General features: G+C 40.5%; 1 protein-coding gene across 8 annotated transcripts in view; it reads right to left on the bottom strand.

The window, feature by feature from the left end:
- The window catches only part of LOC125446846 (protein mono-ADP-ribosyltransferase PARP6), a 130066-nt gene that overhangs the window by 44983 nt on the left and 61246 nt on the right, over positions 1–23837 (bottom strand). For all 8 annotated transcript variants that reach the window (XR_009442989.1, XM_048520749.1, XM_048520750.1 and 5 more), the window contains 5 exons: positions 16038–16128; positions 12689–12755; positions 10195–10344; positions 7056–7206; positions 4446–4499 (listed from right to left, as the gene is read on the bottom strand). Coding sequence is in view for 7 of the 8 variants with exons in the window: in XM_048520749.1 (XP_048376706.1) it covers positions 4446–4499; positions 7056–7206; positions 10195–10344; positions 12689–12755; positions 16038–16128 (513 nt within the window). In the remaining variant the exon portion in view is untranslated. The remainder of the gene's footprint in view (positions 1–4445; positions 4500–7055; positions 7207–10194; positions 10345–12688; positions 12756–16037; positions 16129–23837) is intronic.

Raw genomic sequence — 23837 nt, 5'->3', positions numbered from 1 at the left:
ATAATACCACTACACCATCACTTCCCCTCGACACAGCACTAAAAGTTTTTACCTTTATGTATTTATCCAGTTCCCTTTTGTAAATTTCTGCACAATGCTGGAAACATTCGCAACTCACGTTTGGTTAAATTCCAACATCGGCTGAGCCAGAAAACGAAACAAGTGATTCAGAGCTAAAAACAACATGACAGCCGAGTTCCAATGTGACCTCAACCACTCAAAGCATTGCTGTAAATTGGTTGAACCTTCTCGGGATTTGAACAATTGGCTGCGCAGGGAAGAGAAAAGAGATGTCAAATTAGTCCCAATTAAATCCGACGTGCTTTTGGCACAGCAGAGAAAGCCACAGGCATCCATTAGACAGCAGGAGCCAGTCTCTGCACTGTGCCTCTCACATCATGTGCAATGGGAAATTGGATACGACACTCAAACTAGTCTAAAAGGGGAGAAATGTGTCCCCACTGAAGCTTGAAAGGCATGGGGAATGCTTCAATCCCTACATGTCACAACATATTTAAGACATTTTCTCTTCAAATGCATGAAAGAAGCTGTAGCACAGACAGTGATGAGAATGCTTCTTTCTCCTAACACACTAAAATTTAAACAGTACCTACTGAAATAACTCCACAGAGGCCGGTATCCCATCACTAATTCAACTTTAATTTACACTCACATTGTACTTGACACTGATCCATCTAGCTCACAGCTGACTCCTCCAGTGAGCAGAACTCCTGACATCCCTGTTTCTATCTGTCAGCCAGGGCTCCCAGATTGGGGCTGTAACCTGGTCCAATCAGGGGAACTCATATTCTATGAGGTCTATGTGGCTTGTTATAATCACTACATCTACAGAAGTTATGGCAGATCACTACAGATAATCAGTACAGATACAGTAGTTATGGCAAAATTACCGACTTCTAAATTTTAAAGCTAACTATACTTAGCCTAAGGAACAACTGTGACATTTAGTTTGCTAACTGCTGAATGCTCAATAGCTAGAACTGGAGTTACTTATGAGCAGATACAGACCTACTGAGCTTTAAGTGCAGTTGTAAATCTCAATCTCCCAGTCAAATGGCTGATTTTGTCTTCTTTGTGTGGTTTGATCCCACTCTGAGTTTGAGAGCATGACAGACTATTGGAGGCAGGGATATTGGAGGCAAGAAATGTCTTCGGGTTAGACTTTCAAAGTAATGCTATTTATTATACATTAGTCAGAAATATTGCTGTACATGGTAATCGTAGGTATTCCAGGCCTTGATTTAAGGACTAATCTATCTAGTCCTTGTGTCCATGTCAATGTCCTTTCATCTCGCATTCTAGAACATTTAAACTCCACTCAGTACTGTGATATTTATACTCCACGATGTGCAAATCCTTGTCATCATCTCAAGGTTGCTCCAGAGTCCTCAAACCTTAGCACAACACTTTATTGAGAGTGTTTTCCATCTGTAATAATGAGTGCCATCTGGAGTGTGGCAGAAAAAAAAACTTGTGCTAAATGCAACATCTTTGCATGTCCAAAGCCAATTGCATAAATTACACAATCACCACATTGCAACTCACATCTTGAACTTGAAACAATATCATCTTCACAACTTTGATAGCAGTGTATTGATTGAAAGAGCCAACAAAAGATAAACTGTTACACACAGAAAGAGTCAGCAACAACTCTGTCTGGAATAAATTATTTCTTGAGATGAAACGGTCAAAGACAAGCTGTTACATGGATATTGAAAGCAATGAGCCATGTCTTAGCGAGATTACATAAACAAAATTGCTTTTACTCCTGCTTGATAAACTGGATGCTTTATTGCCACAAAGGACAAGGATTGCCCCGCAGAAGAATTTAAGCACTTAATTGCAGAGAAAACTGTGTTTTAAACAGATAGCTAACTCCAAATGCAACAGCAGCAGAGGAGTTCTTCTGATAAGGAGGTAAGTTATATATATGAGCTCCTCAGGAAAGTAATCAGTGTTGGGAATGAAAGAATCCATTGAATCATCAATAATGTCACACCGCAAACTTGAAAGAGAGAAAATTGTATAAGAATCCAACACCAAAACAGGTCAATAGCAGAACTTTGAAGAATAGCACTGCCTAAGGATTGAACCTTGGACACCAGAGATAGACACAGTTTGTGAAATCCTGACCAGATTCCATCATTAATCAAGTAATAGTCAAGTTGGGTTGTGAGGCTTAACCTGCTTACTTGAGGGATCTTAGTTTGGTTACTACATGCAATAAAGTTTAAGTCATTGTTTCAGGACCTGATTGTCTGTGAGACTTCTTAATAAGTAGCCAACCTAAACATAACTTGTGGGGATTTACCCCAAATAAACTCAGTGCATTCTTAAGGATTTTTACCAATTTCATTTTTCAATTGTTTATTTTGTGCCTAAGAGTCTTTCCTTTCCTCATAACAGTCTCCAAATGAGGACACAGCTTTCTCCAGAGATGCCCAAAGAGCAGACATCTTGACTAGAAGGTTTCACAAAACTGGAAGGGAATAGAGATGGTTGAGTAATTTCTTCAGTGCTCATGTCTAAAGACCATACAGCTGTAAAGGACCATTCTAAACAAAGGGATTTAGCAGTCCCTATCCATGCTAGCATTCAACTTCATTGGTTGTTAGGAAAGGTGAATGCATGTTGGCCTTTATTTCAAAGAGAATGGAGTCTAGAAGTAGGGAGATTTTGTCAAAACTATACAAGGCACTAGTCAGATGGCAGCTAGAATATTGTGAACAGCTTTGGTCTCCTTACCTAAGGAAAAATATAATGGCATTGGAGGCAATCCAGGGAAGTTTCACTAGTCCGACATCAGGTATGGAGGGATTGTCTTATGAGGAGAGGTTGTGTAGTTTGGACCGATACTCATTGGAATATAGAGGAATTAAAGATGACCTTATTAAAACTTACAAAATTTTTCCGGGACTTGACAGGGTAGATGTGGAAAGTTTGTCTCCCCTTGTTGGACAGCATAGGGCCAGAAGGCATAAACTCAGAAATCACACAACATCAGGCTATAGTCCAGCAGGTTTATTTGAAACACAAGATTTCATAGTCTTACTCCTTCTTCAGGTGTTAGAGAGAGAGGTAGTATCAGGCACAGAATTTATAAGCAAAAGATCAAAGTGTCACACCACTGAAGAGCAGGTACTCGACAAACCTAAGATGCTGTTAAATCTTTAATCAGTTAGAAGGTTTTTAAAATTAATTAATATTTATATGTAAATCCCCAAATTCCTTTGAAGTCTGTGTCCTGAGAGAAATAAAGGTTCTCACAGTGTAAAGAAGAGGTGACATTTTAGGTCAGACAATGCATGTTAGGTATGAAGCCTTGTTTAGAATCTGTTTGTGTTTCTGTTTGGAGTCAGAGGGGTTTTATTTCTAAAGTAGGAATTCATAAAATACCACATTGACTGCCTGTTTATAAATTGTGTGCTTTTGAACAAAACAGAATATATTTGCAAAAAAAAATTCACTCCATAAATTCATGTGTGTGTGAGAGAAAGAGAGAGAAAAAGAAAGAGTGTGCATGTGGGAGAGGGAGAGGGAGAGAGGGAGAGAGAGAGGCTGTGTGTATGTGTGTATGTGTGTGTGTATGTGCATGTGTATGTGCGTGTGCGTGCCAAATGACAATGGATTGTTAAGAATTATCAAATCAGCCATGATCTCATTGCATGACAGAAAAGACTCAATGGGCTGAAAGGCTTGTTTTTGCTCCTGCATCTTGTTGTCTTATAAAATGGGATTTAGTTGAAATAATTTGAGTGTATTAGGTAATTGTCTTCCCATTCACTGCATCTTCCTCCTGCTTTTATTGGAAGACTTTGCTATAATTTTGATCATGGGCTGTCTCTGTTATAGTATGTAAAGATTATTTTAAATAGATAAAGTTTTCTCAGTAAATAGACAGCTTGTTCTAAGCCCTGCCCTGCCTCTGTTTAACTAGCTGAGAGACAGCTCAACAGATCGACACTCCCTTTGTGATTGTAGTTCATGTTTGGATCTCTGTTATTATAATTCATCGTTGCCTCTTCATTCTGTTTCACAGCATTCATTAATAGATAGCTTGGCAAAACACTGAGGAGGTGTACTGAAACCACAGGGAGGGGAATAACTTGTGAATATGGTATTTGATGAAAGGGTTTGAAGAAGAAGGAGCTGAAATGAATAGACACATCCATAATAGTGAGATAGATAGATTCTTGGTCAACAGGGGAATCAAAGGTTATGTGGAAAGTGCAGAACAATAGGGAATGTCAGATCAGCCATGAGCCTATTGAATGGCAGAGCAGGCTTGAGGGGTCGGCTCTTATTTCTTACCATCTCATTATAATTGGCTAACATTTTTGGAAAAAAAAACATTCATTCATACACAAAGCCAGCATTTCTTGCCCATTATTGACTATTAGTGCCACAACTTTCTCAGCATTTACCTGTACAAGAAAGCCATATTCTAACGTTGGAATGTTCTTGCAGTGGCTCCCAGCCTGTGGATAAATAGATAAAGTTTGTAACAGATTGAGTAAATTTAGTATTTCATATTTTATATTCTTATCTTTCTCAGTGAGATGGACAGTGCAGCTCTGATGTTTTTTTTTATAAATTCTTTCATTACATTGGAGGGGTTCACCATCAATGCCAGTATTGGTTACGCATTCACAGAATGTGGGCAACACCGGGAAGGCCAGCATTTATTGTCCACCTCCAATTGCCAACCACATTGCCATGGGTCTGGAGTCACATGTGGCCCAGGCCAGGTAAGGACAGCATATTTCCTTCCCTAAAGGACATCAGTGAACCAAGTGGATTTTTAGATTAGATTCCCTACAGTGTGGAAACAGGCCCTTCGGCCCAACAAGTCCACACCGCCCCTTAAAGCATCCCACCCAGACCCATCCCCCTATACCCCACACACCCCTGAACACTACAGGCAATTTAGCATGGCCAATCCACCTAACTTGCACATCTTTGGACTGTGGGAGGAAACCGAGCACCCGGAGGAAACCCACGCAGACACGGGGAGAATGTGCAAACTCCACACAGACAGTCACCCGAGGCGGGAATCGAACCTGGGTCCCTGGCACTGTGAGGCTGCAGCACTAACCACTGAGCCACCGTACCATTTTTGCAACAATTGGACAGCCATCATTAGCCTCTTAATTCCAGGCTTTTGTCATGTTGGGATTTGAACCCAGATCCAAGAACATTATCACAACAATGATAGCCTAGCAATAACACCAGTAGGTCATCACCTCTCCAACTGAGTGACTTACTGAGCCACTTCTGGGGGCAGTTAAGAGTCAATCACATTGCTCTGTGCCTGGAGTTACATGTAGACCAAACCAGCAGACTTTACTATGGGGCAATAGTGAAACGGGTGGCTTTTTTGCAACAGTCGATGATAGCTGTCACTGTTACCATTCCTGAGACTTGTGTTCAATTCCAGAATTATTTATCACATTCAAATTGCATCAGGTGCCATGATGGGATTCGAACCTATGGGCTTAGGCTTTTGGATTTCAAGCCCAGTGACATCAGTATTATGCCACTGTCTTAGCTCAGCTTAGCAAATTCTGACCCAGTACAGTAGCCTGGTCTGAAGGGGAGCCATATTGGACGTGCAACATTATCTCCAATTCTCTCTGCACAGATGCTGCCAGATCTGCTTGGGTTTCTCCAGCATTTCCTGTTTGATTCAGATTAACAGCATCTGCAGAATTTTGCTTTTAGATCGCAGTCTAAATTGGATTCTTGCTAAACTGTAAAATAATTTAGAAGCTCACAGACACATGGGAAAAACAACACATGGTGTTGTTTTTGACCATGAGTAATTTTCCATTGGCATATCATGAATGCTTTCCATATTGTCGGAATAGAACAAGGAGAATCCAGGTATTTGGGAACAGAAAAGACAATTCGGCAAGGATGGGAGGTGGTTGTCGGCAGATACCATCAGCTGCAGTACATTGTAGAATATTATTTATTGTGTAATGATTTGGTATTGTTGATCACAGTTCCTCTGAACAATCTGTCCTGAAACATAACTCAAGTGGGGAGAACCTTTCTGCTTGAAATGAGCATAATTCAAATGAATTAGCATTGTTGTCACAAACTGAAAAGCTTTGATTTACTCAAGTCACATATATTCATCTCTTACTTATTTAAATGAACTACCACTTGCAGCTCATTTACACAACAGCTCAGTTGGCTGGAGAGCTGATTTGTGATGCCAATATATGGGTTCAAGTCCCACCCTATCAATCTTTCCACTCGCCTGAAGCTTGGTGACCCCCCAGGTTAAACTCATCGCCAGTTGTCTCTCTTGTGATGATACTGTGGTTTTAAGAGGTGTGTTTTCTCCTGGTTTCCATTAGAGAGAGAGATTGGTGGACAGATAGCAAGTCGTTTTGTGAGAAGATAAATAACTTGTGAAGCCTTGGGTGCTTTCTTTTTCAAAGTTTGGAACTATAGAAGCAGCCTGAGTGGCTCTCATCAAACTCCCACAGAATTAGGACCATTTGCTTAGCTTTGAACAATTGTAGTTGTGATCTTGATGAATTGCAAGTCTTTTTTTTGCATTCTCTTGTTTACAGCCATAAGCTGGGGGTTGTGTGCCTGCCATGGGAGTTTCATATGAACCAATCTGTTTTCTGAATTTGCCTTTGCCAATGATGTATTTATGGGGTGCTGTTATCTTGGAACAGTTACTGTACCTATTACTTCATTGAGTTCTCCAATAACGTTATTCCAATTCCTTCTTTCTTTTGTTTTATTTTCTCTATAGTGGATACATAAAGTGTGTTCTACTTTAAATCTGGTAGTTTGACCAATTGAATTGCATCTGGAATGCAACACCTTACATTTACCTTGCAGATAAGAAAACGTTGGCATGCAGGCTATCTTCTCAATGTATTTTGATGAGCATTGGTCTGGTCCATAACACTCTCTAAAAAGAGAGAAGTCCTACACTTCTCTGGAGCTTTGGTAACTTCACTTTCACTTTCTCTTTTAGAGATGGTGAGGGAGGGTGAGGGGGATCTTGCCTGATTAGTCGAGGGGATTCCAAGCAACTCCACTTTGGGCGACTTCATGGTGCAGGAGATCGAACGATTAATGATACGATTGACTCGGAGATCTGGCACCCCGAGTTTGCTCTTCAGCATGGAGTCTTGAATGAGGGGAAAGCTTGGAGATCTGGACAAGAGGCAGAGAGATCGTTTCATCAGCTGGCAAGAGCATGCAAACACTGAGCTGCGAGTACAGGCAGAATGGGCTGAACAGCATCCTTCTGCATTGTAATAACTTTGTGATTCTGTGACAAGAATCCACATTTCACTTTTCATGGACAACTGCTTCATAATTGTCAATTGTGTTAATCACCCATTAAGGACCTTATTAGTGATGATAGTATCTTAGCGCTCCTACAGAAGGATTATGGTGGCCAGCGCAGTGTCACTAGGGTTTACAGCTCATTGACTTTCAGCTTGAAAAAGACTCAATTAATTCTTCTTGAGTCTCTTCCCATGTCTGGAAGTGCATGGGACAGATGCAGCACTCTGTGTCTAATACTTGTTTTACCAAAAACAGCTATCGTCAGAAGCTATTGCTTGAAAGGCACCACTCCACATCGAGTATTGCTGACCAGAAAAACTTCCCAGTCCCTACCCATGGTATGTTGGCAGGACTTGCACCTTGATGACCAAACTACAAGGCCATGTTATGAATGCACCTCTCACTGCCATCAAGTCGTAGACTGAAACTTGAACTGTGGGCCACTGGCTCAGAAGGAAGGATTTACCCAATGAACCACCAGAATACTCTTTTGTTCCCCATACTCTGATGGAATGTCAGCATCTCTGGCTGAATCAGCATTTATTGGCCAAACCTAGTTACCTTTGAGAAGGTGGTGGTAAGCTGCTTCCTTGAACTGCTGCAGTCCATGTTCTGCAGGTACACCCACATACTGTTGGGGAAGGAACTCCGGGTTTTTGACCCGTTGACACTGAAGGAACAGCGATATATTTCCAAGTCAAGATGGTGAGTGGCTTGGAGGGGAACTTGAAAATAGTGGTGTTCTCATGTATCTGTTGCCTTTGTCCTTCTAGATAGAAGTGGTCGTGAGTTTGGAAAGTGCTGTTAAAGGAGGCTTGGTGAATCTCTGCAGTGCATTTTGTAAGTAGTACGCCCAGCTGTTATTGAGCGTTGGTGGTGGAAACAGTGAGTTGGGATCTGGTGCCAATCAAGGGAGCTGCTCTGTCCTGGTGGTGTCAAGCCTCTTGAGCATTACTGGAGCTGCTCTTATCCAGTTACTGCATTGCTAATTTCCTGACTAACTAATACTTGTAGTCTTTTCCCTCTGAAATCTTGTCCTAAGTTGAAAGGAAAACTAATAATGGCATTTAAGTCTGAAAGAGAACAACTTAAAAATTATTACATTGTCTATGTTAAATTTGATCTTCACTTTGTCACTCAGACTCTTTTGTGTGTACGAGTTATTTCTTTCAGCCACAGCAATGCATAGAAGATGCAAAATAGCTGTTGCCATAAACTTAGAAGTGTACCTGATATTTGAACCACCGTTTGATAAAGTATCATCTTTACCTCTCATACTTTATTCAGCCTCTCAGTTTGGTTGAAACAACAGCAAGGTGGCACCATTGTAAATTGCTGCCAACATCACTCTATAACAGGGCACCTCGAGGGTAATAAAGGCATCTGCTTCAGGATTAATGGAACACTTTCCTACCGCTCAACCATTGTAAGGGTGGACCTAAAGCTCTACTAATGATCTTATACATTGCAGCAAAAGTCTGATTGAGATAAAGAAGTCATTGCCACTCCTGAATAGTAGGTTGGCATAAATTGCTCCTTAAGAAATGCCACATTCAAAAGAACATAAGGGTATAAGCACTAGGAGCAAGAGTAGGCAACTCAACCCCTCTAGCCTGTGCTGCCATTTGATACAATCATGGCTGATCTCATCTCAGCTTCAACTCCACTTTCCTGGCCATTCTCTATAAATCTTTACCATTATAAAAATTAAAAATCTGTCTATCTCCTCCTTAAATTTACTATCTGCCTCAGCATCCACCATACGTTGAGATAATGAATTCTGCAGATTCATGCCCCATTGAGAAAAGTAATTCATCCTCATCTTTATTTTATCCTAAAAAAAATGACTTCTTGTTCTAAATTGCCCCACATGAGGAAACATCCTTTCTATGTCTAAGATGTCAATTCCTTTTTGCATCTTATAGACCTCAAGTAGATGTCATTCTTCAAAATTCCAGAGTGTGTTGGCATAATTTGCTCAATGTCTCTTCAGAAGACAAACTTTCATCTCTGGAATCAATCTAATGTACCTCCTCTGACTGCCTCCAGTACAAATACAGCCCTCCTCAAGTAAGGGAACCCAAATTGTACACAATACTCCAGGTATGATCTCACTAATGCCTTGTACAGTTGCAACAATACTTCCTTATTTTAATGGATGGAATTGTATATTGACCAGATTTTCTTTAAAGAATTCTAATGGAGGGTGGCAATCCTTCAAAGATTATCCTGAAGCCTCCGAGGATTAAAGATAAAGACCCTAGAAGCTGTCACAAGCAACTTTAGAGAAAACTACATTTGATTTGGAGGCAGTAAGGACTGCAGATGCCAGACACCAGGGTGAATAGTTATGACTATAGGACTAATGTAGTAAAGTGTTTGAATAGAATGGACAAAGAAAATCAGGAGTTGCCCATAGATGAGAAGCTGGAAATGCACAGCCAGTTAAAAAGGATCTGGGGAACAGGAAAGTAAACATTTCCAGCCAAATCCTTTAACAGGATAGTGTCCTGATGAAGGGTTTCAGCCTGAAACATTGACTTCCCTGCTCCTCGGGGGATGTCTGACCTGCCGTGCATTTCCAGCTTCACATCTATGGGCAACTCCTGATTTTATTTGTCTATTTTATTCAAACACTTTCCTACATTAGTCCTAAAAATATTTGGGGAGTGGGAAAAAGGACAGATATTTCACTGACCAGGCAGCCAAGTGATGAAACTTCCAAGAACACATGCAATTATAGCTGGTGACTCTTCTTCACTGAGAGTCAAACAATGTTACCCTTAATGCTATCATTTTTGTACAGAGCACCACCACACCCACCATTCCTCCACCCCCGGTGCCCCTTACTTTGGGATTGATGAGAAGATGCTGAGCCCAGATCGAAATTTCTTCACTCTACTACTCGATTTGAACCAGCTCTGCCTTTTCTCTTGCTGGCGTTTCAGAAAATCATTGCTTAGGTGCTTCCACTGTTGAGATGTGAACATTCCTAGGATTCTGTGAAAAGAGCAAACAAAGGACACTGACCATCCATTCTCATCACACAAACATCTCACTTCTTCTCCATCCCCAAAAAATGGCTAACAGTTTCCTTAGCAACTGTGCCAGACTCACCATCATCTCTTGTTAAGGACCTCTACAAAATACATTCAAATAGTTGTCGATTTCATGGAAATGTCAAACCCAGACTTTAGTCCCAAAAATCTTTACATTCTTATCTTAGTTTTGGGAACTGGGTTGTGGGAGCAGTCCAGTGAGATTCTTTTTTCAACATTTCTCCTTCCTCATTTAAGTTACCAGGAATAAGAGAAATTGAAACAAAAATGGAAATTGCTTGAAAAGCTCCATAAATCTGGTGGCATTAGCGCTTTTGCCAAATTATGGTCCTCACTGTCAGCTATTCTTTTTCCTCAGTATACTTTGTCTCCTTAACATGTTTTCTCTGTCTCCTTTGTCAGTCCCCTTTAACATCTTACATGCCTCAAATCAATTGGATCTCATTATTCTAAGCTCAAGAGAGTGTCGGCCTAAATTGTTCAATCTCCCTTCAAACTAGTGAACCTCCTCTGAATTATCTACATTTCAATTGCATCCCTCCTTAAGCAAGGGGACTAAAATTGTGCACAATATTCCTGGTACAGCCCCATCAAATTTGTTTGCCAAATGGGTTTTGCATCAGATTCTACTGGAGTTCCAGCAAAGCAACACAAGAAAGCCAAAGGATATTTCAGGATTTTGTTTTGAACTTTGATTTATTTGCTATACATTTGTGAAATGGTTTTAGCTCCTTCTCTAAATTTTGTTTTTTAGGGTTGGCTTTTAGGAACTGAAACATTTGACTGACTGTCATTCTCTCTGTCTGAGTTCTATCTCCACCTATCCACTTAGTCTGGAGTCTGGTTACATACATTTTAATGAAGTTTTACAACTTTTGAAGCAAACCTTTGAGGGAGGGATCAATAATTAGGGGAAAAAAGAGGTAGATAAAGAAACTGTGTTGTTGCCTAGTAAAAGAAATTCAAGGACACACAAAAAGACATGAAAAGGCATGTGCATGGGAAGTATGGAGTGGGTGTGTAAGGAATTGTAGGTGTGTGTGTAGGTGAGGTGCTGCATCAGTCCTGCATTACTGCTAGAAGCTGGGTTTAAGGAACTCATAATCGTTGCTCTGAAATTGAAATAATACTGAATTTAGTTTCATTCTAAGTGTCTTTGGGGAGAAATACCACTGACGAAAAAGCATCTAGTGAATGCACAGAAGTTCACAGAAAGGAAACCAGTTGTAACTGCTGCAGCCTGAGCAAGAAAACTTGGTGTGGACATTGTGGTCGAAAGTCACTAGGTTTTGAGCATTTTTAAAGACAGTGTGAGTTTCAATCATTTTTCTCGCGTTTTTAGTGGAACCTCCCCCCCAACTATTTTTATCTTGTGAAATGCAGTCATGTATTTTCTTGAACAATAAAGATTTTATTCTTTGCATTAAAAGTGCACTAGCAGACTCTTATGAATGATTCTTATACAAAAAAAATACAAACTCAAGCTCTAACAATTCAGACTTCAATCTGGGATCTGGCTTGTACAATGTTAACTTCAGGTGGACTCGTACTAATCTCAAGCTACCACGCTACGGCCTTTGTGCTTGTCTTCTCCCATGGACAGGATAATTGCAGGATACATTGAATGAGGCCATTATGTGGCAGTTCATTTTTCACTCAAGGATTTCAGTAGGGTTAAAATTGTGCTGGCTGCCCCCAAAGCCTTACCTACCCCTTGTTATATCAAAGGCAGTTCAAGGCATGTGACGAGAAGACAATGGACTACCAATCAATTTATTTTACATGACCCCCTCCTGTTCAAATCAGCTGTGTGGGAGCCGTAAAATTGACCTCACTTTGTATTGTGCATATGTTTTACATGCACTGCCTGGTGTCTTACAGTCATGCTTGGTGAGATGCAAGTTATGCTGATGTATAAATAGAAGTTTGGAATTAATGACAATATGATGGCAATGTTTTTATAGATCAGCTTGATACTTAAAGAAAATGCAGATCATTTGCAAGTTTTGATTCTCTTTTGTGAGACGCGCTTATATAGTTACTCATATAATTCCTATGCAATTATTTGTAATCATGATTTTAAAAGATAACATTATGTTATAAAGAGAGTGCCTTGCATCTAGATAACACTTTTAACAGTCTCAGGATATTACAAAATGCTATACATCCAATGAAGTGTTGTCACAGTTTCCAATATGGGTATGCAAAAGCAGTTGCACACAGCATAATCCCACAAAGCAATGATCACTGATTTTTGTGAAATTATTTTGAAAACTTGTACTCACTTCTTCAGCTGAAGTCCAAGGCCAAATCCCTCTTTGTTGGATGGCTGGAAAACATCTACCGATGGCTCTGTTGGGCAATTAAAATAGCATCACTGTAAAGGTCTCATGACAATGACTACTGGGTCAAACAGATACAATCAACTTTGCATCAACACTCTTTCAATGCTCCTGAATTGAATATTGAAAAACTGAAAAGTGGGAAGAAGTAAGGTCTACTCCCGCAACGAACATTCTCACTCCAAGGCTCTTCAAAGAACCTAACAAAAGTGAATTAATTGGAAAATGAAGGGAATGAGGTGACCATTTCGTGCACAGCAAGATCTCACAATCAGATATGAGTGGCTACTTTTTTTTTCAATTGAGGAGGAAATATTGGCCAAAACACTAGTGGAACTCTCCTTTCCTCTTTAATAAAAACCACACTATCAGCGCTCCATATTATTTGATTAGAGAGAGAAGCTCTCAAATTAATATCATATCTGAGAGAAAGATCAGCCATCAGTGCTGTACCAGAGTATCAGCATAGATAACAGGGTCTGGTTCATAATGAGAACTTGAATGCATAGGATTTTAGTTTGAGTCAAAAATAGTAGAGTTCTGAAATGACAGCAGGAAATCCTGGAAAATACTTAACAGATCATCTGAGGGAGAGAAACAGGATTAGCCTTGAGGCAATAAATGCTGACCTATGGATAGTAATATAGAGGCCTACATTAAATATCCTGCGTATATTGGTTCACAGCAGCTTGTGGAACGTAAGTATAATTAATGAATCAAACTGGAATTGAAAGCTATTCTCTGTAATGGTGACCATGAAATGCTTATCAGTTCCCTATCAGGGAAGGAAGTCTGACACCTTTACCCGGTCTGACCTACCTGTGACTCCAGGCCCATAGGGAAACGATTGGCTCTTAACCACCCTCTAAAATCATTGAGCAAACTATCTAGTTCAAGGGCAGTTAGGGACAGGCAACAAACATTGACCTTGCCAGCAACAGCCACAATCAATGAAGGAATAATCTTTTTGAAAACAAAAGGTCAGTCACCTTTAAAGATTTGGTCTTGCGAATATATAACATTACTTGTAGTTTAAGATTGCAATAGTTTCTTGCTCAGAAGATCTCAGAATGTGCCTTTGTGAAGAGAATGGTAAAGGAAGCTGCATTCTTTTATGGTCACACAGCACTGATCAATGGCACAGAAAAAGGCTCTTTGACCCATGGAGTCCATGTCAGTCAGAAAGCAATCTCAGCAAAGTTTCAGTCACATGGTCAATGTTTGATTCCATGCAACTGACAGGTAGCAAGGGTGTAGAGCAATGGGCATTCACTAAGTAATCCCCTCAAGACCTGCAATATGTTAAACTGGTGAATAATTCCACAGTGAATGGCTCATCTGTGGAACAAACCTGCGATCATTTTACGTGGCAAAAAATGCTTTATAAATGTAAGTTACTGGAATGTATTTATGCACCTATTGAAAAAGATATTTTACCTAAGAAATGAATCAGCCCTTGATAGCTCAATAGATAATGCCTAAAACAGGTCTTATAATTAGCAACATATAATTTACTTGACAATGTATTATCTTCTGCAAAGGATGGAGACAGAGAGAAACTAATTGCTGCTGATTTGCATTATTTATGCTGTATCAAATTGTATCTTAATTCTACCATAAAATGTGGGGGTTGCTAGCAAGACCAGCATTTGTTGTCCATCTGAAATTTACCTTGAAATTATCTATTATAGAAGGCAGAAATGTGTAAAACATTAACATTGACCTGAAGGCACATGTGGACCAGACCAACTCAGGATGGGAGCATTCCTTTCCTCAAAGCACATGAGTGAGTCAAGTGGATTTTGCCACTACCTGCGGTCATTTTGCTGAAGATAAATGGGGTTTGTTCAGTTACTGAATCCTCTCAGGGTCTCAAACATATATAAATGTTAGCATTGTAAATATAGAGAGGTCTCTCATTTTGTTTTGGAAAGAGTCAAACTCTGATGTTTGTTTCCTTGATGTGTAAGTGTACAAACAGAGCCGTGCTTGTAAAAGCCGAAAGAACTGCGGATGCTGTAAATCAGGAACAGAAACAAAGTTGCTGGAAAAGCTCAGCAGGTCTGACAGCATCTGTGAAGGAGAAAACAGAGTTAACCTTTTGGGTCCAGTGACCCTTCCTCAGAATGTGTCACTGGACCTGAAACATTAGTTCTGTTTTTTTTGCCTTCACATAACTGTGTTTGTGACTAGTTATATCTCCAAAGATATTTTTATGAACAAAGTATATTTTTGAAATGTAAAAAAAATGAAATGCTAGATAGGACTACATGCTGAGGAATGCACTGAAGCTTGGGGCAGCTACTGCCAAGGTGCAATGGGGAAAGACCACAGTCCGAGATCTTTCTGCCAAAGTTAAATAGGGGCCCGTTCAATTATCGGAACCTCCTTGTGCCTCAAAAGAACATAAATATAGAGTGGTTCAAGTAAGAGATGCCTTTGATTTGTTTGGATAGTGTCAAACTCCAGTGTTTGTTTGTTTCCTTGATAGGCTACTGTACAGAACCAAACTGGACTATGTATATATAAAGAGATAGTAAGAACTGCCGACTCTGAAGAAAGGTCCTGACCCGAAACGTCAGCTTTTCTGTTCCTCTGGTACTGCCTGACCTGCTGTGTTCTTCCAGCTCCACACTGTATTATCTACGTATGTATAAAGATTTTTTATCAGTGAAGTTTTGTTTTATTAAAAAAAATGATAGATGCCATGGTTACCATTATTGAGACTAGCTTAATGTTCTAGATTAATTCATCTGACTTGAAATTCAGCCAGTTACTGTAATGGAATTTGAACCCACGCCCATTAACCTAAGCTAACCTATCCAGCCTGCACAGGCCAGGGCACTGAGGGCGATTTACCATGGCCAGTCCACCTAATGCACACATCATTGGACTATCGGAGGAAACCTACACAGAAACCGAAACAATGTGCAAAATCCATACACTATATCCATGAATCCAGGTCCCCGGTGCCGTAAGGCAGCAGTGCTATCTACTGAGTTAACAACCAGAATTAAGGATCCAATGGAGTCAACTGTCAGGAAAAAAAACACAGCTTATTTATTGATGCCCTTTAGGGAAGGAAACTGCCCTCCTTATGTGGCCTGGCCTACAATGTGGTTGACTCTTAACTACCCTCTAGCCAATTAAAGATGGACAACAAATGCTTGCTCCAGCCAGAGATGTCCACATCCCATAAGTGAAGAGAAAAAATAGTTGATAACTAAAGTATGGAATTCACTCGGGAAAATTTCAAGGAGAAACTTTGATGAAATTCACAGCCATTACTTACCAGGTCCATCAAGGTACTGAGACAGAGAAAATCTCAGCCTGAGTACCATGGGCTCAATCCTTGCCACCTTCCATGCCGTTGCTATCTCTTCCTGTTAACAAATTACAATTGGTTACTTACAACAAAGCTTTGCTCTGTGGACACAGTTACAGTCAACCAGCTTAATATCTCATCCTGAAAGTACCAGGAACTATTTTGTAGCTGAAATCGATCAAAATGCCTGCGCTTAGGTGGACTTTAATTGACAATGTTGCTTAGCAACCTAAAAATATAATTTACCACATAAAGATCATGAGACCCAAGACACCAGGTCCATCCATTGAGATGTACAAAAGGTATTGCATCAAAAAACTCTGCTCATGTAGTTAATCTGTAAATGGCTGAAGCAGTTGGAAGAAAGTCTCACTGCTGCTGAATTTTGTTGTTGGAAGAGTATCAAGCCTTTTTGGCCTTTCTTCTCTGCTCCCTGGAAACTACTCCTGTATTGTTCAATAACTGTAGGCAAGTTGAAGTCTTGCCGTTTAGGATTAGGTAAGAGGGGACACCCTTGTGGGGCAGGTGCCTGTGTCATAATTGTTATTTTTTGGTTCTACAGCTTCTGATCGAATCTCCATTGAATCTGGAAATAAAGGTTATGCTAACACTGACTGCTGAATATACAACTTGCACTGCCTGCCATTGTCAAGTTCACATCGGGGCTACCTTTATTTTTGACTTCTTTCTTCACAGCTCACTTTTTCACTCTATTCATGATAATGTGCACTACCTTTTCTATTGCATTAACACGGGGCTTTGATAAAACTAAAATGAATCCTGGCCTGGGCACTTGTAATTTTTCTAATGTCTTACTGAAAATGTTATAGCTCGGAACTCAGGCAACAATGAGATGGAGTACAGGAAGGAGATAAAGTGCTTAACAGCATGTCATAAAGATAACAATCTATCCATCAACGTCAGATCATTGAAACAGCAGGTTTTGGCTTCAGGAAGTACAGTGGAAGGCATGTCCTTAACTACACAAATGGTGCTGAGGTGGAAATGCAGAGAACATCAAGTTCTTGGGAGTCGTGATCACCAACAAGCTGTCCTCGTCCATCCATGTTGGCACGATGGGTCTAGAAAACACAGCACGCCTCTACTTCCTCAGGAGGCTAAGGAAATTCAGCATCTCCACAAGGTCGCATCCATTTTTAGAGATGCTTCATAGAAACCATCCTATCTGGATGCATCACGGCTTGGTATGACAACTGCTCTCCCAAGACCGCAAGAAAACCGCAGCCGGTGGTGAACATAGCCCAGTCCATTGCGCGAAATAGCCTTCCAAGCATTGATTCCATCTACACTTCCCACTGCATTGGGAAAGCAACCAACATAATCAAAGACCCCCCCTCCCACTACAGTTATACACTAATGCACCCTCTTCCATTGGGCAGAAGATATAAGAATTTGCACACACATAGGTACAGATTCAAGAACAGTTTCCTCCCCTCTGTTAACAGACATTTGAATGGACCTCTTTAATGTTAATGTTGATCTCTCTCTTCACCTTCTTGGCAGCTGTAACATTGTATCCTACACTGTGCTCTGTTACCATAAAGCACTTGTATAGCGCAATCTGCCTGTAAATCATGTAAGACTACACTTTTCACTGTATCTTGGTACATGTGACAGTAATAAACAAAAGCAAAGCAAATTATTTGCAGCTTTTTCAACATTCCCATGTTCAAGAATATTCAGATATTACATGTTTAATGCATGTTAATTGCTGATGGGCAATAGCAGGTGACTGCCATATAAAGTTACTGTAGCTACTCATTAGAGGCTCGTACCAAAGCTCGAAAAATGTTCATTCAAATCCTACCATAGGACTTAAATTAAATTAAAATAATAGCTCCAGACTAAAATTCTGATTATTATGGTAATAAAACTGCTGTTGTGTTGTAAATCCCATCTGATTCATGAATTTATATCATGGAAGGAAATCTGTCATCATTACCTGGCCTGACCTACACCTGTCTTCACACCCACAACCATTGTAGATTCATAGAATCCCTACAATGCAAATAGAGGCCATTCAGCCCATCAACTGTGCACCAACCCTCCAAAGATCATCCCACCCTATCCCCGTCACCCCACATCTCCCATGACTAACCCATTAGCCTGCACATCCCTAGATACACTACAGGGTAATTTGGCATGGCCAATCCACCTAACCTGCACATCTTTGGACTGTGGGAGGAAACCAGAGTGCCCAGAGGAAACACACACAGACAAAGGGAGAAAATGTAAACTCCACAAAGAGAGTCACCCAAGGCTGGAATCAAAGCAAGGCCCTTGGTGCTCTGAGGTGGTAGAGCGAACCACCATGACATTCATAAATGTGACATTGGTCCTACCCACGCTAGCAAGCAATTCAGTTGCATCAAACTTCTACAAAGAAAAGCATTGACACCATCGCTAGATTGCAGACAGCAAGGACAACTGATGAGCATTCAGTATTGGTGGTGCCATCCTGAAAACAAATTAGGAATGAATTGTATCTTTTTTGTTAGCCACACAAAATCTTCATTGGGATTAACTGAAGTTCAGCCTGTTGCAGTGTGAGGTATTTTGATTCGCTGTTTGGGAGTTGGAATGTAAATACTGCTGGAAACATCATTTTCCTTTGATGTCAGACCCTGTGTACTCCAAAGCTTCTTTCCACATGCAATAGATGGAGAGGCGACAGTCCAGTGGTATTATTGGTAAACTGTTAATCCAGTGATCCAGGGAATAATCTGGAGACCTGGGTTGAAATCTTACCATGGCAGATGGTGGAATTTGAACTCAATAAAAATATGGGGTCAAATGATGACCATGAATCCATTGCTGATTATAAGGGGAATACCCATCTGGTTCCCTTTATGGAAGGAAATCTGCCATCCTTACCTGGTTTGGCCTACCTGTGACTCCAGACCCACCTTGTGGTTTACTCTAACCTGCCTTCGGGGCAATTAGAGATGGACAAAAAGTGGTGGTTAGCCAGCAATGCCCACATCCCATGAACATAGAACATAGAACATAGAACAATACAGCGCAGAACAGGCCCTTCAGCCCTCGATGTTGTCCCGACCTGTGAACTAATCTAAGCCCATCCCCTACACTATCCCATCATCATCCATATGCTTATCCAAGGACTGTTTAAATGCCCCTAATGTGGCTGAGTTAACTACATTGGTAGGCAGGGTGTTCCACGCCCTTACCACTCTCTGAGTAAAGAACCTGCCTCTGACATCTGTCTTAAATCTATCACCCCTCAATTTGTAGCTATGCCCCCTTGTACAAGCTGAAGTCATCATCCTTGGGAAAAGACTCTCACTGTCCATCCTATCTAACCCTCAAGTAATGAATAAAAAGTTGCAATGGCATACTGCAGCCTAGGAAGCTTAAATTTCTGCTGATTTTTACCTGCAAGATGGGTAGACAATGGGTAGCCAATGATAGTGGTTTGTGAATTATCTGGATGTTTACCGTGTAGGTTTTCGATAGAATTTTTCTGACTCATTGCAGCTTCTATCAAAGAGATAATGCACCAAACCTTCTTAACTTAGAGCCATAGAAATGTAGTCCAGAAACTGACCCTTTGGTCCAATTCTTCCCTGCCAACTTGATACCCTAAATTAATCTAGTCCCATTTGTCAGCATTCGGCCCATATCCCTCTAAACCTTTCCTATTTAAATACCTATCCAGACGCCTTTTAATTGTTGTAATTGTACCAGCCTCCAACACGTCCTCTGGCAGTTCATTCCATTACTGCACCACCCTCTGTGTGAAAAAGTTGCCTTGAAAATCTTTCACCCTCTCACCTTAAACCCATGTCTGGTAGTTTCGGTCTCCCCTACCCCCAGGAAAAGATCTTGGCTGTTCACCATATCCATACCCCTCATGATTTTGGAAACCTCTTCCCTCAGCCTCCGATGTTCCAGGGATAATAGCCACATCCTATTCAGCCTCTGCCTATTGCTCACAGTTGCCAAGAAGCAACTCAAATCTCTTTTTCTGCTGGTTAGCTCACAAATGAAATTAAACCTCAGTAAATCCCACCAGTGTCTGAATGATTCTTGAAACAACAAGTCAGCACTGATGAATTAAATATCAGCCAAATGGTAAAGCCCTGAGGCAGTGTTAGCTTCATTGAAGTAAGCAAATGACAGTAATCTTCCGAAATGAAGATACATACAGTGACTCCCCAACCAGTAGAAAATGAGTTAGGCGAGACCACGCAATTATTAGATGTGAAAATATAACCCTTGGGATCTGCCTTGAAGTTTCATTCAGTAATGGTTTCTGTGTTTTATTTTAGAAGAAAAATGTTTCTTCTTCCTCTCAGCTGGAGTTGGCTGGCCCTGGTTAGGTGTATGACCTGGTTGGAGATGAAGCATCTGTTGTCAGACCAGCAGCAGCTTAAACTAATGCAACATATGGCACAATTCATCGCTTGTTCCCACTTGCATTCTATCCTCTCTGTTCCTACCTAGGTTGCTCCACCAGATCGAGTGAGCTATCAACTCGTGAATAAATGGCCACAGAACACTAATTCCTACTTGAATGATTATAATTGTGTCAAAGCCTGTATGCAAGAAATGATTCATCGTTCAATCTAAACCAAACTAATCATTCAGGCTGAAGTCTTGCAGTGGGCAGGAACAAAATAAAATCTCAGCCTCTCCTAACAAAACTTCTGATTGTGTAGAACTGAAATTGCTCCTTTCATTGACAATATGTTATTTATAGTTCTATTACTAACCCAACTCTGTTCACTCCAATTGTTCGTTTTCTTTGGGAACTAGCTGTCACAATTAATATGTTTCAGTGATGTTCACTTCTCGAGTCAATGAGTCAAACAACATGAAAACAGACCCTTCAGTCTAACTTGTCCGTGCTGATCAAGTTTCCTAAACTGAACTAGCCCCACTTGCCTGTGTTTGACCCATAATCCACTAAACCCTATCCTATTCACGTACCTGTCCAAATGCCTTTTAAAATGTTGTAACTTCATCTGTATTCACGACCTCCTCTGGCAGTTCATTCCACACACACATCACTTTGTGTGAAAAAAGTTCTCCTTCAGGTTCCTTTAAAATATTTCTCCTCGCACCTTAAAAATATACCCCCTCGTTTTGAACTCCCCAATCTGGGGAATAGATCTTTTTTATTCACCTTATTTATCTCATTTGACATCTTATAAACCTAACGAATGTCACCCCTCAGTCTCCTACGCTCCAGTAAAAAAAAGCCTCAGTTTATGACTCAAACCCTCAACATCCTAGGAAATCGTTTTGAACATCCCTCAATATAATAATATCCTTTCTAAGCCAGGATGACCAGAATTGTACGCAGTACTCCAAAAACAGCCTCACCAACATCCTGGACAACGTTAACATGACCCCCAACACCTATTATAGATATCCTTCAGGGTGGAAACAGAACATTCAGGCCCAACAAGTCCACACTGACTCTCCAAAGAATATCCCACCCAGACTCCTCCCCCCTACCCAATCTCTGTAACCCTACACTTCCCATGGCTATAGTCAAAGATTTGAGCAATGAAGTCAAGTGTGCTAAACTCCTTTACCACCCTGTCTACCAGTGATGTAACTTTCAAAGAACTATGTACCTGAACTCCTAATCCTCTCGGTTGACCACTTGATCATCTTCGCTCTGGATGTTGCCTACGAAGGTGCCAGTGTATGTGATCCTTAAACACTTGGCTGGATGAATGAGTTTTCTTTAATCTGGTCATGGGATGCAGGTATTATGGGCCAGCTTTCGTTCGCCAATCCCTAACACTGAGTTAAACCATATTGCTGTGGGTCTGGAGTTACTTATAGGCCAGGCCAAGTAAGGATGGTCAATTTCCTTACCGTTAAAGGGCGCTAGTGAACCAGGTATGTTTTTGCAGCAATAGGCAGGGGTTGTTATTAGAAGAGATTTTTATCCATATTTTAAATTGCTGACATTGAACTACACGCCCTCCGAACATGAATCTGGAACTGTGGATTATTAGGCCAATGAAATTGCTGCTATGCCACCAGCTATCCCATGTGACCAAGTGGAAAAGAGGAGTTGTTGCACAGTCCCTCAGCAATGCCAGAAAGTAAGAGGCAGCTACTTGGCCCATCATATACAAAGTAACCCACTTGACTGGCACCACATCCACTCGTTCCACCACAGCCCCTCAGTAACAGCATTGTGTAGTATCTACAAGATGCGCTGTAGAAATTCACCCAAGTTCCTTAGACAGTATGTGCCAAACTTAGGGCCAGTTCCACCTGGAAGGGCAAGAACAGCAGGCACATGGGAACACCACTATTTGCAAGTTCCCTTCCGAGGTACTCACCATCCTGATGTGGAAATATATCACTGATCCTTCAGTGTTGCACGATCGAAATCCTGGAATTTTCTCCCTAAGAAAATTGTGGGTCAGCTGCAGCAATTCGAGAAGGCAGGTCACCACCACATTCTCAAGGGCAACTAGGGATCGGCAATAAATACTGGCCCAGCCAATGACACACATGTCCCATGAATGAACAATAAAAACAAAAATCATTTCCACGCCAAATTAGGAAGAGCTAATCCTACCTTCGAACTTTTGATCTGTCACCCTGAAGGTTGCTGGCACCTCGTGTTCATTCTTTAAAATAGTACATTAACAATTTCTGTCTGATTAAAGATGCTAAGGTTTGTTATAGCCCTTTGTGAGTATGTGTGCATGCTACACAAAATAATCTCCAATGTGCTTCAACCAGGGAAACCTGTAAACAATTTGTGAATGCAGCTTCTTTCAAAACTAGGCCACGCTTGCTGACAGCAAGGAGTGCACACATGAACACCAAGATATAAAAGCAGAATTAGGCCATTCAGTCCATTGAGTCTGCTCCAACATTTAATCATGGCTGGTATGTTTCTCGGCCCCATTCTTCTGCCTTTTCTCCACAACGCCTAATTCCTTTACTGATCAAAAACCTATTTCTATCCTAAATACTGGACAAAAACTGAAAGAACTGCAGATGTTGTAAATCAGATACAAAAACAGAAGTTGCTGGAAATTGTCAGCTGGTCTGGCAGCATCTGTGAAGAGAAATCACTGAACTTACTGCTCTGAGGAAGGATCACTGGACCCGAAACATTAACTCTGATTTCTCTTCACAGACACTGCCAGACCTGCTGAGCTTTTCCAGCAACTTATGGTTTTGTTTCCATCCTAAATACACTCAATTACAATCACATTATCAATGATATCTCTTATAAATATAATGACAAATATTTACAAGCAGTAATTAGGACAACAGTTTAATGAAACAGTCTATCAGGTCACAGAAATAAACTATAAAGCAAAGGAAAACTTTTATGTTAAATTTCAAAAATGGGCACAATGGAAATAATCAGCAATGCTTACAGTAAAAACACTATATCAATTAGAGTATTTTAATAAACCAGCTCATTGTGATAGTGTGGTTTACAACTTATTATTAGGTAAGTAAAGTGTAAAACAAAGTAAAATTTTTTTTATTATGTTGAATAACTGTCCTGATATTGTGCTCATGTGTGGTTGTTTTCGTGTCAGCAGATGCTTCTGTCAGCAAATAGATCCTAAAAATAATTAGGGCCCTTCAATTGAGAACAATTCACCACATCTCTCTGTTGCCTATCATTTACAATCCATGCATTGTGGATCATAATTGTGATGTTTAACCTTCAAATGATGAAGGAGCAGTGCTCAAAAAGCTTGTGATTTTAAATAAACCAGTTGAGCAATA

This window comes from Stegostoma tigrinum, chromosome 36, assembly GCF_030684315.1.
Source record: "Stegostoma tigrinum isolate sSteTig4 chromosome 36, sSteTig4.hap1, whole genome shotgun sequence".
In the NCBI taxonomy this organism is placed as follows: domain Eukaryota; kingdom Metazoa; phylum Chordata; class Chondrichthyes; order Orectolobiformes; family Stegostomatidae; genus Stegostoma; species Stegostoma tigrinum.
This window is presented reverse-complemented; position numbering and strand designations above follow the sequence as displayed.